This window comes from Argentina anserina, chromosome 1 (genome assembly GCF_933775445.1).
Source record: "Argentina anserina chromosome 1, drPotAnse1.1, whole genome shotgun sequence".
NCBI lineage: Eukaryota > Viridiplantae > Streptophyta > Magnoliopsida > Rosales > Rosaceae > Argentina > Argentina anserina.
Window position 1 is genome coordinate 18464601 of NC_065872.1, and position 11683 is coordinate 18476283.

The window sequence follows — 11683 nt, forward strand, 5'->3', positions numbered from 1 at the left end:
TGTACTGCTCGTGTCAATTCCCGCTACGCTTGTACTGTGTCGAGGATTTCCCTAAGCCTTGACAATTCCAAGATAGACTGATAATTGATCCTTGCAGCTGCTAGAGCTTTCCTACATATTTTCACAAAGATATACAGAAACGTAAGCGAAGTACTAAACTCACTTAATTTGACATTATGCACATAGAGACATGATTACACGCCCAAAAGTTTACATCAAACACAAGCCGCAAAGATACTATACTATAGTGCTATACTATACATCTGGAAGCACAGAGTATGAGTTTTATGTCCTCTAGGGAGCAAAATACTTCTATTTTAAATGAAATAACGGAGACAAACTCTTAGTCCCCCCCCCCCCCCCCCCCTTCTCTATCAAGGCTTGGTAGCACAAGCAAGAGTATCTGCCACTCCAGTGATTGTAGGCTTCACATTAGAGCACTGAGATGTAATCGATCCTTCATTTCCATTGTACTGGAGATCAATGTCACTCATCTCCACTTTTTCACAGGGTAAGCCCTTAGCGCATGCAATCTTCACGGCCAGTGGAGTGGAAGACGTCCCTCTAATGTTTTTGAAGCTCACATTGCTGATCTTGATTTTAGAAGGAGCCTTCAAACCAGAAACACTACTAATCAGATGCACATAATCTTAAGAAATTATGAGAAAATTAGTTTAGGATGAGGATTTTGATTATGTATTTAACTAATAGAGTTCTTTTAATTTTAAGTAAGAAAAAAAAAAGATCGATTCGCTGATTATCTAGCTACTAGCTAGCTAGTATTATAATGTTCGGCATATAATTAGGCCATGATGATATTCGCACAGGATATGTACCTGTTTATTGCACAGATTCCATGGGCAGTATTCTTGATCTATGAGGATTGGGTTGCCAACATTATCCATGATGATATTCTCAAAGTGAATATCTGATGCCGTGCTAGCTGAAGGAGAATTAGGCCATGTCTTGATTCTAACACCATTAGTCGTATTGCTGAGGGTACAATTGCTAATATGGATTCCACTAACAGGATCTTCTTTCTGGTACTTTCCAAGACTTCCTATGCTTATTCCATGGCCTGGTCCGCAAGTCACATTAGTTACTGTTAGTTGCTTGGTACCATCACCAATTGAAATGCAATCGTCTCCGGTTGCGATGTTCGAATCAGTAATGTTAACCCCCATCGAGCGGCCGATATGTATTCCATCTGTGTTGGCGCTATCTCCAGGTGCAGAGACTGTGAAATGTTGGAACGTAAGCTGCTCGCACCCTATTATGTTGACATGGAAGTTCTTGCTATTAAGTGAAACTACATCCTTGACTAATGAGTTACTCACAGAGTAGAACCTCATATTCTGCACATTCAGAAAACAATATTACAGCATATAATTAAGAGAGGTCAGCTAATAAGCTTATATATATGCATATTGAACTAACTACAATACATTCTCTTGGAAAGTGGCAAGTAAGAAATTAGCAATGTCGGATATATATAAAGCTTACAATGGCCATAGATGAACACTTAAGGTTCTTGTGGCAAGTATTGGCTTTCCAAGCTTTTTCTCCTTGGCCATCAAAGGTTCCACCACCGGATAGTGTGAAGTTGTTGAGGTATGCAAATTCAATCCAAGTATCAGGTTTCGATAGTTGATTCCCATCTCGTGGCGCCTGTAATATGCCTTGGATTTGAAGCTCAATAGGAGCCTTGCAGGGACCTTTGAAACTTGCTTCTTTAAGTTTGTATGTCCCATTTGGAACAATAACTCTACTTGTTGATGTTGATGCACAAGCATCACTCCACGCATTTGCTAAAGCCTAAACAACAAGAAAAATCAAACTAAACAACTCGATAATAGTAGAAGTTTGGTACATACGTAATCTTTTATTTAATTACCTCAGAAATATCAGAATCTGGCTTGGCACCATATTTCGCACAGGTCACGTCGAAGTCGCCGGTAGTTAAAAGCTCTCTAGATGTTCTTGCATTTGTCGAAGATAAAAACACAAGTAATGCCAACGTACTCAAGAGAAGTTGAAAACCCATGCTGATGCTCTCACCAAGTGTATTCTTCTTATATTTTATCAAATGATGATGAAACTCCTCCCTGATATTGAAATCATTTTATAATCTAGCTGGGAAGCTTACCACCATTGGATTATCCAACCACAAATTCTTCTCGATCTAAGCCTTAAGAAGTTATAATGTTGTTCAACCTATATCCTATTATTGGTCATCACCAAATAATGCGTGATAATTAGACACTTCATCACAGATTGGTAAAATTATATAGTTACAAACTAGTTTTCTTTCTCACAAAAAAACAAAAAGAGGTTACAGACTAGTTTTGGATAGTTACAAACTAGATGGTCGTTGGGATTTGGCTTTAGGGTTTTAGTAAAACCGAAACCTACGATCAGCCGACCACCCCAAACAGCCACCATAGTGGCTACTAGAACTCAAGAAAAACTATCACAATTTACAATTACACTAAGGTTTCACATTATATGCCCTATTTCTGAGAGGGCAACGACCTCACATGCTAACAATGGCTGCACATTCAACTAACTTCACCAACATATTCGACACAAAAACTTGTCTGTGACTACTGTTTCAGTTGAGCATATATGAGCGAGTAGGGAGTTTCAAGCTCATATATACAATTTCACGTAAATGACTTCTGGAAACGCATCACAGAAACACAAACAATTTAGAAAAGCATACTGATATCTCAGTTTTGGGTCTAATGTGTTCGCTAAGATGAACTTTTAATGCTTCAACAGTTGATGGAAAATTTCTGAAAATGCAACTTAAGACCATCCGTATCACCAAAGATATTCAACAATATCCATATGACAATTCAAAACTCTTGCTGAACATGTTTGTACACGGAAACGACCCAGTTGGCAATGGTAAACATCTATTAGTTTTAACAAGTAAAAGAAAACAAGTTGAACAGGAAGGACTGCAAGAGCTTATCAGCACCCACCCGGGTGCCTTCCAAGTTCAAATCAGGCAGAGTATTATTTGCCTATTTGGCAGCAAGACAATGTAGACATTCTCAAACTCCACTCAAGGTCCATCTATGTAAACCATAACTGAAACAAATAAATACAGGACAACCCCAGTAGAAATTATGTCCCACTTCTTTACAAGAGTGCTGAACAGAACTTAAGTCATTGAATTGCAGCATATGATAGAATAAACGACCTCACAACAGCCTCCTGATCCCTCCTCAATTCAATTGTAACCAACATACTTACCTAGATTTGGTGCTCCACTGTGAATACAGCTACATCACTCAGACCTCAACCCTGAAAAATGTTCGCACCGAAATTTAAGCTACTAGCTAAATAAGCAATCAGTAATCTCCTAGACCCAACATCTGCATTCCATACCAAGCGCAAAAAAAACCCAAATATTTACAAGTTCCTACAACCAAGAAACCATCATATCTGGTGTCACTTGGATGAACCTAAATAGGATGGAATAGTGTGCAATAATACCACCCCGGAAGGTATCTATTCTTATCCTTCCAACTTGCTCGAAGGAAGAAAACTACTCACCACAAGAAATCGCTGATTAGCATTCAATATCGATTGTAACCTCTCCCATAATCTTGATGTCTCTGACGCTGGAACTCACCAAAATTGTCATGTGGTCTTGAAGGATATTTGTCCACGGTGTGCGGGTACCTGCTCCTCGAATCCGTTGCTAAACTAGCCCCGGAATAATGAGGATTAGCTGTCGGGCTGTCATATTCAGCATAATTGTGTGATTTGTAACCACCAAAACCTGAAGTGGGCATTTGCTGATGAGCCTGTTGTTGGCGCCTCTGGGCATCAAGCTGAAGAAAATTTTCAAATTGTTTTGCATGCATGCCTCTCAAGGTAGCCAGTTTCTTCATGTAGTTCTCTCGCATTTCCCTAGTGGCCTTTTACCGTGTATAACGAAAAGTCAGACATTAAATTTGTAGAGTTCACTTGTGAGAAATAGGCATGGTAAAAATTTGTATCAGTTAACTGGTCTATACAGATATAGGAATGTTGAATACATGTACCATCAGTTCATACATCAATACAATTAGAAGTTTATTTTTTGAGAGTTAAAGGTAATCCATACCTCACGATGTTTGTAATTTTCTTCATCCTCTTCTTTGTCACGAATTCTTCCAAGCTCCATCGCCTCTCTTTTGTACTCCAATTCTAATTCTTCTAATGTCTGTGGGACGGTTGGGTAATCAAACTGACGACCAGATTGCACATCAGATCCCTTTTTATCAGATTCCCACCCGTCATTTCTATAAGTACCCATGCTCTGATTATGACCATCATATGAATTATATGAGTTGCCCATGTAAGGGGCCCGTGCTGGAGAAATTGAATCACTTGGATGACCTCGAGCTCCATCATTACCATAAGCTTCATGAAATGAAGAGGATGTTAAGCACTCGATTCAAGATGCTAACACAGATGGCAGCTTTAATTCAACATACTATCTTATATTCACAGAAAGACCATCTGAGGTAAATTTCTGGATGTGCTTTCAGTAAGGATTTTATGTCCGAGACAACCCCAACAATTCAGACCAAAGCATGAGTTACTTCAGAACTGTATACACAATGGTTGAAGATAAGAACTTACCTCTTGCTGCAAACAAATGATAAGAAACAAGCTGATTCTTTCATAAATGGGAAATTTTTACACGTAGCAGGTAGAAAATTCTATAGGAACCTAACAAGCTACCAACATGAGTTAGCAGCTTCCTATACACACCGTAAGCATATTCTATGCTGGCCCTACCTTGTGGAGAACCCCTGGAAAACTTTTGTATATCCTGACGAATACGGTCTTCAACAAACTTCTCCTGCCTATGAAACCTTGGTTGAAAGTTTGATCCATTCCGAGGACCAGAATTAGACCTCTGGGATTCAGAGCGGTGTAACCGTGAACCAACAGGGCTTCGCTCAGGTGACCTTGATCTAGTCACTTGAGAACTACCCCTTTGTTCACCTTCCTCTCTAATTTTGTGTACTGCATCCACCCCTTTCCTTAATATCAACCTATCTTTGCCACTGACAATGATAAATTTCTCATCCATCTTAATATTGCAGCCATTATCCTTTTCAATCTTGTTTATCACTTTCTCTGTGAAAAGCGCTCTTATATGCTTTTCTCTAGCAGGTACCCTTTCAAAGAAATCTTGAGCCTTGCGATTTGCTCCAAGAGTAGATGGACAACCCTAGAGAATGCAAAAGTAATTGACATTTTATCACCAACAAAATGAAATTCTACTGTTTACCATCTATAAAACCATATTTAGCAATAGACAAAATTTATCAAGTATGAAGAGCTATGAGGATCTTTTAGTTTTCTGGCCTTGTATTTATTTCTAACAAGAGTATAGCTCCGCGGTGCAACTATTCCAGTTTTGTTTGACATAAAATTATGTCATTCATTTTGGTGAAAGTATTTAACAGATCAAATAGTTAGCATGAAGCAATGCAGAGTGTAGCCATAAATCAAAATGGCCAACTAACCAGAGCCTAAAAAGCATCAATTAAACCATCAACAAATAATGCTCATTTTTGTACGTCGAGCACAACCAATAGAGATATACGTTTTCTGTAATTGAGAGAAAACTAAAATGGCTTTCCAGCCTATACGGTTATCAGGTGGTTGTGTGCGGATGCAGTTGCAGGCATTACCATCCTCTTATGAAATAATAAAAATTTAAAGTCAGAAAATGAGGTCACTCAGAACAAATTAGGATCAACTTTTGTGTTTATAGAAACATTAGAAAGCTATACGCACTATTAATGCTAAGCAACCAAAAGCAGACTGCAACACTAGATTCGCAAGCCAATTATCAATTTATTTCCAGGTCACTTTATATATACACATATCATTAACATCATGAATAACAGATAACCTCATATTTTCCTAAACAACAGTAAGGCAAAATGCACGTGCCTCTGAATGTGTGAATGTATAACAATAGCAACGAGATCGCAAAAGATCAAAAAAAGAAGAGAAAAATAAAGCGAACCAATGCCAATTTTACCTGAGTAAAGTGCCCTGATTCTCCGCAAATTTTGCAAATCAGTTCCTCCTCCTTTCTCTTCTTCCAATTCCTCTCGGTAGCTTTCGACTTCGCCTCCCAGACCTTAGCTTCCCGGCTTGTAAAATCAGTCGGGACAGCATTCGGGTCCCTAGCTTCCTCTTCCTCATCAGACCCAGCAAGCGACCTCTTATTCGGCTTTGCTGTATCTTGTGTGTTCCTGTTTCTGGCATTGAACCCAGGAGGGCCAGTGTACTCCTTGTACAGCTCACTAAAATCATCGTCGATATCGGGGTCGGGTCTAGTTGTTTCCATCCAACTCCAGATTACAAAAACCCTATTCATTCAAAAAAGCACATACCAAAACCTTAATCAAAACACTACCACCGTGTTATTGGATACAACAGAATGACAACATAGCTTAAACACAGATTCAGTAACACCGGCTGATGCGATTGAGCTCATTTGGAAACCTAAACAGTTTGATAAATTTCTAAGCAAATAACATTCATAAAAGGGTGGAAAAATCTTAGGCAGATTAGAACGGGGAGAATAGTAATTAATAGAAGGATTGAATAAAGAAGAAGCGGAGAGAGAGAGAGAGAGAGAGAGAGAGAGTTTACCTTGCAGGTAGAAGAGAATCGAGGCGCACTGAAACTAGGGCTTTTGGTTGTTTGTTTCATTTAGCAGGGGAAATCTGCAGGGGGAGTTTTTCTTTTTTTATTTGTTTGTTTGGTCACGCCCCTAATTTGAATCCAACCCGCCCCTGAGATTTGAGCTTATTGAGATCCGACCCCTTCTATTTTAGTTTATTAGACCAGCACCCAACTCTCAATGTTGCCGATTTTTTTCAAATAATTTCCATATCTTTTTGAAATGTGGTGTTACACGTGGAATTAAATATGATTTGCAGCCTCTTTAGTTGAAACATTCATCAATCCATCAATACTTATTTGTGGCGGATTTAAAATTCATAACTCAGGGAGACTTGAACTTTTTTCTTCAACGACCAAAGTGAGAAAAATAGCAATTTATTCATAATTATTATAAGTTTAGTCGATTGTAAAGAGAATTTTTTGGAATTGATCAAAGAGCTTAATCAAAATTAATGCCTAATGAAAATAAAATAAATTAATTATAAGTTGAAAAAATCAAGGAAAATTGGAAGTATGGAAAAATAGACGCAAAAAATTACATCGATCTTGAACAAGCTTGATATTAACAAAACTTCAAAACTAAACATACAAAACTACACCATATGAACATATGACATATACTTAGCTAATTATTTCTCAAATTCTTAGAGAGACTTGAATCCCCCACAAACCCCTTAGATCCACGCTTGGTACATAATAAGGTAATTCTACATATATGAGCCCAGATGTGTTTTTTTTTTTAACAAAGACTTTTTTCTTGAAAAAGTTTATTACACTTCAATTACAGGCTGACGTTGTCTTTTGATCAACCCCTACATCCCTGTACTAAATTCTTGAAATGATATATTGATCAACATGCCCTTTTCCTAATAACCCCCTCCTTTCCTTTTTGAAATGATATATTGGAATAGTCTCTAGATTAGGAGAATCTCGTATCACCAACTGCTCAAGAGAGACGGAGATTTGAAGATCAATTTCTCTACTTTGACATCCCTGGATTTCCAATCGACGAAGGGATGTGAAGCGACAGAGTAAATTTGGAAGAGTCTCTACATTACTCACAGTCAATTCTCGGAGGGTTGTGTTGGGACCTGCAATTGGACTGGAGGTTACCCGCGGGCACTCTGTTATGGTCAAAACAGTAAGAGAGGTGCAACAGCTTAGTCCACTCGGTAGGATCGATAATTCAGGACACTGGTTAAGCACCAGTCGAGTAAGTGATGGGATTGCAATGGACTTTATCTTTTCACACCTCTTGATGTACAATTCCGCAAGTGATGTGTAGTATTGTAGCCCATTAGGTAAACTGGAGATCAGAGGACAGTCTTCAACTTGCAGTTGGCGTAGAGATGGGAGACCAAGGGTTAGAATTGGCATGAACTTTATCTTCGGGCAGCTCTTTATTTTTAATCGCTGAAGAGATATGCAGTGTTGTAGCCCGTCAGAGAGACTGGATAATTGGCACAATTACTGATCTTCAATTCTTCAAGAGATGGGAGACCACCTTCCTCAGGGATTGGAATGGACTCTAGACTCCAGCAATCTCTTACTTCCAAAATATTGAGAGAAAGTGTGTTTAATAGCCCAAAATCAGGTATACACCTCAGCTTAGGACATGTCTTGCTTGATAATTGATATACAGCCACGGAAGAGATGCATAGCGCTGTGATCGGGGAGGAATAATTCCAGTTAACTCCGGACAACCATCTATAGATTCTGATTGTTTTCTAACAAGCTTTCCGGCAAACAAGCAAATCCATTTACATTCCGTACTGATAAATAAGTGAGAGTGGTCAGACTGTTGCTGAGAATACTTGCTAATGGGATGCCTCCGCATATGAATACATGAATATGCAACTTTTTTAGAGATGAAAAATGTCCGAGAACACTTCGCAGTTGATTGCAATGGCTCAGGGTCAACTCCTTAAGGCAAGGAAACACCGTCACTCTTTCTGTTGGCAGTTCCTTCCATTCCATAAGGTTACTCTTTCAATGCAGGAAACAAAACCTTCCAGTTGAATTATATTGCTTGTATTCCTTGCTATATTCATACACAGATTAATCTTATATATCGCCTAATTAACACAAATTACTCCTGTGATTCACGCCAACACTCCCCCTCAAGTTGATGCATACATATCAACCATACTCAACTTCCTAAGTGAATCATAAAATACTTTTTTAGACACTCATTTTGTGAGCATATCGGCAAGTTGCTCTTCCGTGGGAACAAAATGAAAACTAATGATCTTCGCGTCTAGCTTCTCTTTTATAAAGTGATGATCAACCTCCACATGTTTTGTACAATTATGTTGCACAGAATTATGTGAAATATCAATAGCTGTCTTGTTGTCACAGTACAGCTGCATATCACACTTAGGCTTAATACCCAAATCTTGTAACAAATTTCTAAGCCATAATAATTCGCACACTCCATGAGCTATACCTCTGTATTCTGCTTCAGCACTAGATCGAGCTACCACATTTTATTTCTTACTCTTCCATGTAACAAGATTACCCCCAACAAAGGTAAAGTACCCTGATGTAGATCTCTGATATGTACTATTTCCAGCCCAGTCTGCATCTGTGAAGCCACAAATTTCAAGGATATTATTGTGATTAGAGGACATTACTCATTTCCCTAGAGCTGACTTCAGTACCTCAAAATCCTTACAACAACATTCATGTGGTCCTCACTGGGATTATGCATGAATTGGCTCATTACACTTACTGCATATGCAACATCTGGTCTTGTATGTGATAGATAAATCAGGCGTCCAACTAGCCTCTGATAACGAGGTTTTTCAGTAGAGAATTGATCTGGATATTCTGCTAACCGATGGTTCTACTCAATAGGAGTATCAATGGGAGTGCAGTCCAACACACATGTCTCTCTTAGTAGATCAAGGATGTACTTCTCTGACACATATCGATACCATCACTTCCCCGGGCTACTTCAATACCTAAGAAGTACTTGAGTGTACCTAGGTCATTCATCTCAAACTTTGTGGCAAGTTGTTTCTATATTCTATCCACCTCAATAGTATCATTCCCAGTAACTACCATATCATCAATATATATAATTAGAGTTGTTACCTTCCCTTGTTGATGTTTGAGAAATAACGTGTGGTCTGAATTACTCTGTCTCTAGCTAATTTTCCTCATGAATTTTGAATATCTTCCAAACCAAGCACGAGGTGACTGTTTACGACCATACAAAGACTTTCTCAATCTGCATACAGTTACTTGGAGAATCGGCCAGATATCCAGACGGAAGATCCATGTATACTTCCTCTGTTAGTTCTTCATGAATGAATGCATTTTTAACATCAAACTACCTAAGTGACCAGTTTAAGCTAGCAGCAAAAGAGAGCAATACTCAGATAGTGTTTATCTTTGCAACATGTGCAAATGTCTCATCATAGTCTATGTCATATGTCTGGGTGAACCCCTTTGCTACTAGGCGTGCTTTATACCGGCTCACTGACCCATCTGGATTATGCTTCACTGTAAACACCCAACGACATCCTACAGTTTTCTTGCCATGTGGTGGAGATACAAGCTCCCAAGTATTGTTCTTTTGTAATGCTTCCATCTCTTCCTCCATTGTTTTCCTTCATTTTGGATCTCCCAATGCATCTTGCATTTTGTTAGGTACTGATACAGTAGATATTTGATTCACAAATGACTCATATGACTTAGATAATCTTTTGGTAGATATAAAATTTGCCACAAGATACTTAGCTTTAGTCTGAAGGGTAGGTTCATTTTTTTTTGTTGGTTGACCCCGAGTAGACCTATTTGGCAAGACATATTGTCTACTATTAGCCCCAATAGAATGACTAAACTCTGATGAGTGATCTTCTGTACCAGGAGAGCATTGGTCAAGTGTATAAACATGAGGGGCAGTTGTGTTGTCAGCTTCTGGTAAATGAATCTCTGGAGTGACGACACTAAAATCATCCGGTGGTGCATGTGTAGCTGACACATTGGTAATCTCAACAAAACCTGTCACCATATCGACTAGCTGACTTGTCTCCCCCTCTCCATGATACAGCTCTTCAAAATATGAATTCTCCCTATGAAGAGCAGCATCAGAAGAGATAAAATAACTCATGTCCTCAAAAAAGGTAACATCCATAGTGACATATTACTTCCGGGTAGGAGGATGATAGCACCAGTACCCTTTCTGATGTTCTCTGTACCCAACAAACACACATTTAACTACTCGGGCATCCAACTTAAACCACTGATGTTGTGGAAGATGAACAAAAGCAACACAACCGAAAACACGGGCAGAAAGATTATGAAAATAGGGTAATGAGACATGAGATGCAAGTACCTCATAGGGAACATTCCCCTGAAGGACACGAGATGGAAGACGATTAATGAGGTGGGCGGAAGTAATGACAGCATCACCCCAAAGGTATTTAGGCATATGGGCACTAAAAAGAATACACCGAGCCATATCAAGTAAATGACGATTTTTTCTTTCAAAAACCCCATTTTTCTTAGGTGTGTAAGGACATGTTGTTTGATAAACAATTTCGTATGTGTTAAAGAACTCCTGAAAGACATGATTCACATATTCCCCCCCCCCCAAATTATCAGAACGAATGACTAGAATGGTGGCATTATATTGTGTTTGGACAGAGGTATGGAAAGCACGAAAAGCTGGAAAAACCTCATCTTTATTTTTAAGAAGAAAAATCCATGAAAGACGTGTGCAATCATCAATAAATGACACAAATACCGCATTCTTGAAAATGAATTAATACTTTTAGCGTCAGTGTTCAAATGAGGAACATATATCAAATGATGAGATAAAGCAGGTACATAGAGCACATTGTGAAGCTCTATGGTGGGAGTAATACGAACGGACCATATCCCTAACACGTGGAAGGCCTCACAATTAGTATTAGTAACATAGGGTACGGGTGGAGGGGACAATACGGGAAAATAAGATTTG

At 38.8% G+C, this 11683-nt stretch overlaps 2 protein-coding genes across 2 annotated transcripts; both read right to left on the bottom strand.

Moving 5' to 3' along the window:
* Positions 1-374: 374 nt before the first annotated feature.
* LOC126803317 (exopolygalacturonase-like) lies at positions 375-2044 on the bottom strand. Its single transcript, XM_050531104.1, has 4 exons — positions 1895-2044; positions 1504-1815; positions 837-1355; positions 375-611 (listed from the first exon to the last, which is right to left on the bottom strand). Exons 1-4 carry the CDS (start codon positions 2042-2044, stop codon positions 375-377), a joined length of 1218 nt encoding a protein of 405 aa, XP_050387061.1.
* A 791-nt stretch (positions 2045-2835) lies between these two features.
* LOC126785882 (uncharacterized) lies at positions 2836-6759 on the bottom strand. The gene is made up of 6 exons (XM_050511555.1): positions 6682-6759; positions 6062-6395; positions 4801-5239; positions 4121-4419; positions 3565-3932; positions 2836-3312 (listed from the first exon to the last, which is right to left on the bottom strand). The coding sequence occupies exons 2-5, from the start codon at positions 6371-6373 to the stop codon at positions 3588-3590; spliced, it is 1395 nt and encodes a 464-aa protein (XP_050367512.1). The 5' UTR covers positions 6374-6395; positions 6682-6759; the 3' UTR covers positions 2836-3312; positions 3565-3587.
* Positions 6760-11683: the final 4924 nt, after the last annotated feature.

Bases quoted from the DNA above. Each gene is read 5' to 3' on its own strand.
- LOC126785882 (XM_050511555.1), bottom strand. From the start codon at position 6,373: ATGGAAACAACTAGACCCGACCCCGATATCGACGATGATTTTAGTGAG. The intron at 4,420-4,800 runs GTAGGGCCAGCA...CATTTCATGAAG, and splicing joins TTCCAGGGGTTCTCCACAAG to CTTATGGTAATGATGGAGCT. The intron at 3,933-4,120 runs GTATGGATTACC...ACACGGTAAAAG, and splicing joins AAAATTACAAACATCGTGAG to GCCACTAGGGAAATGCGAGA.
- LOC126803317 (XM_050531104.1), bottom strand. From the start codon at position 2,044: ATGGGTTTTCAACTTCTCTTGAGTACGTTGGCATTACTTGTGTTTTTA. The intron at 1,816-1,894 runs GTAATTAAATAA...CTTGTTGTTTAG, and splicing joins CAGATTCTGATATTTCTGAG to GCTTTAGCAAATGCGTGGAG. The intron at 1,356-1,503 runs GTAAGCTTTATA...CTGAATGTGCAG, and splicing joins AGTGTTCATCTATGGCCATT to AATATGAGGTTCTACTCTGT.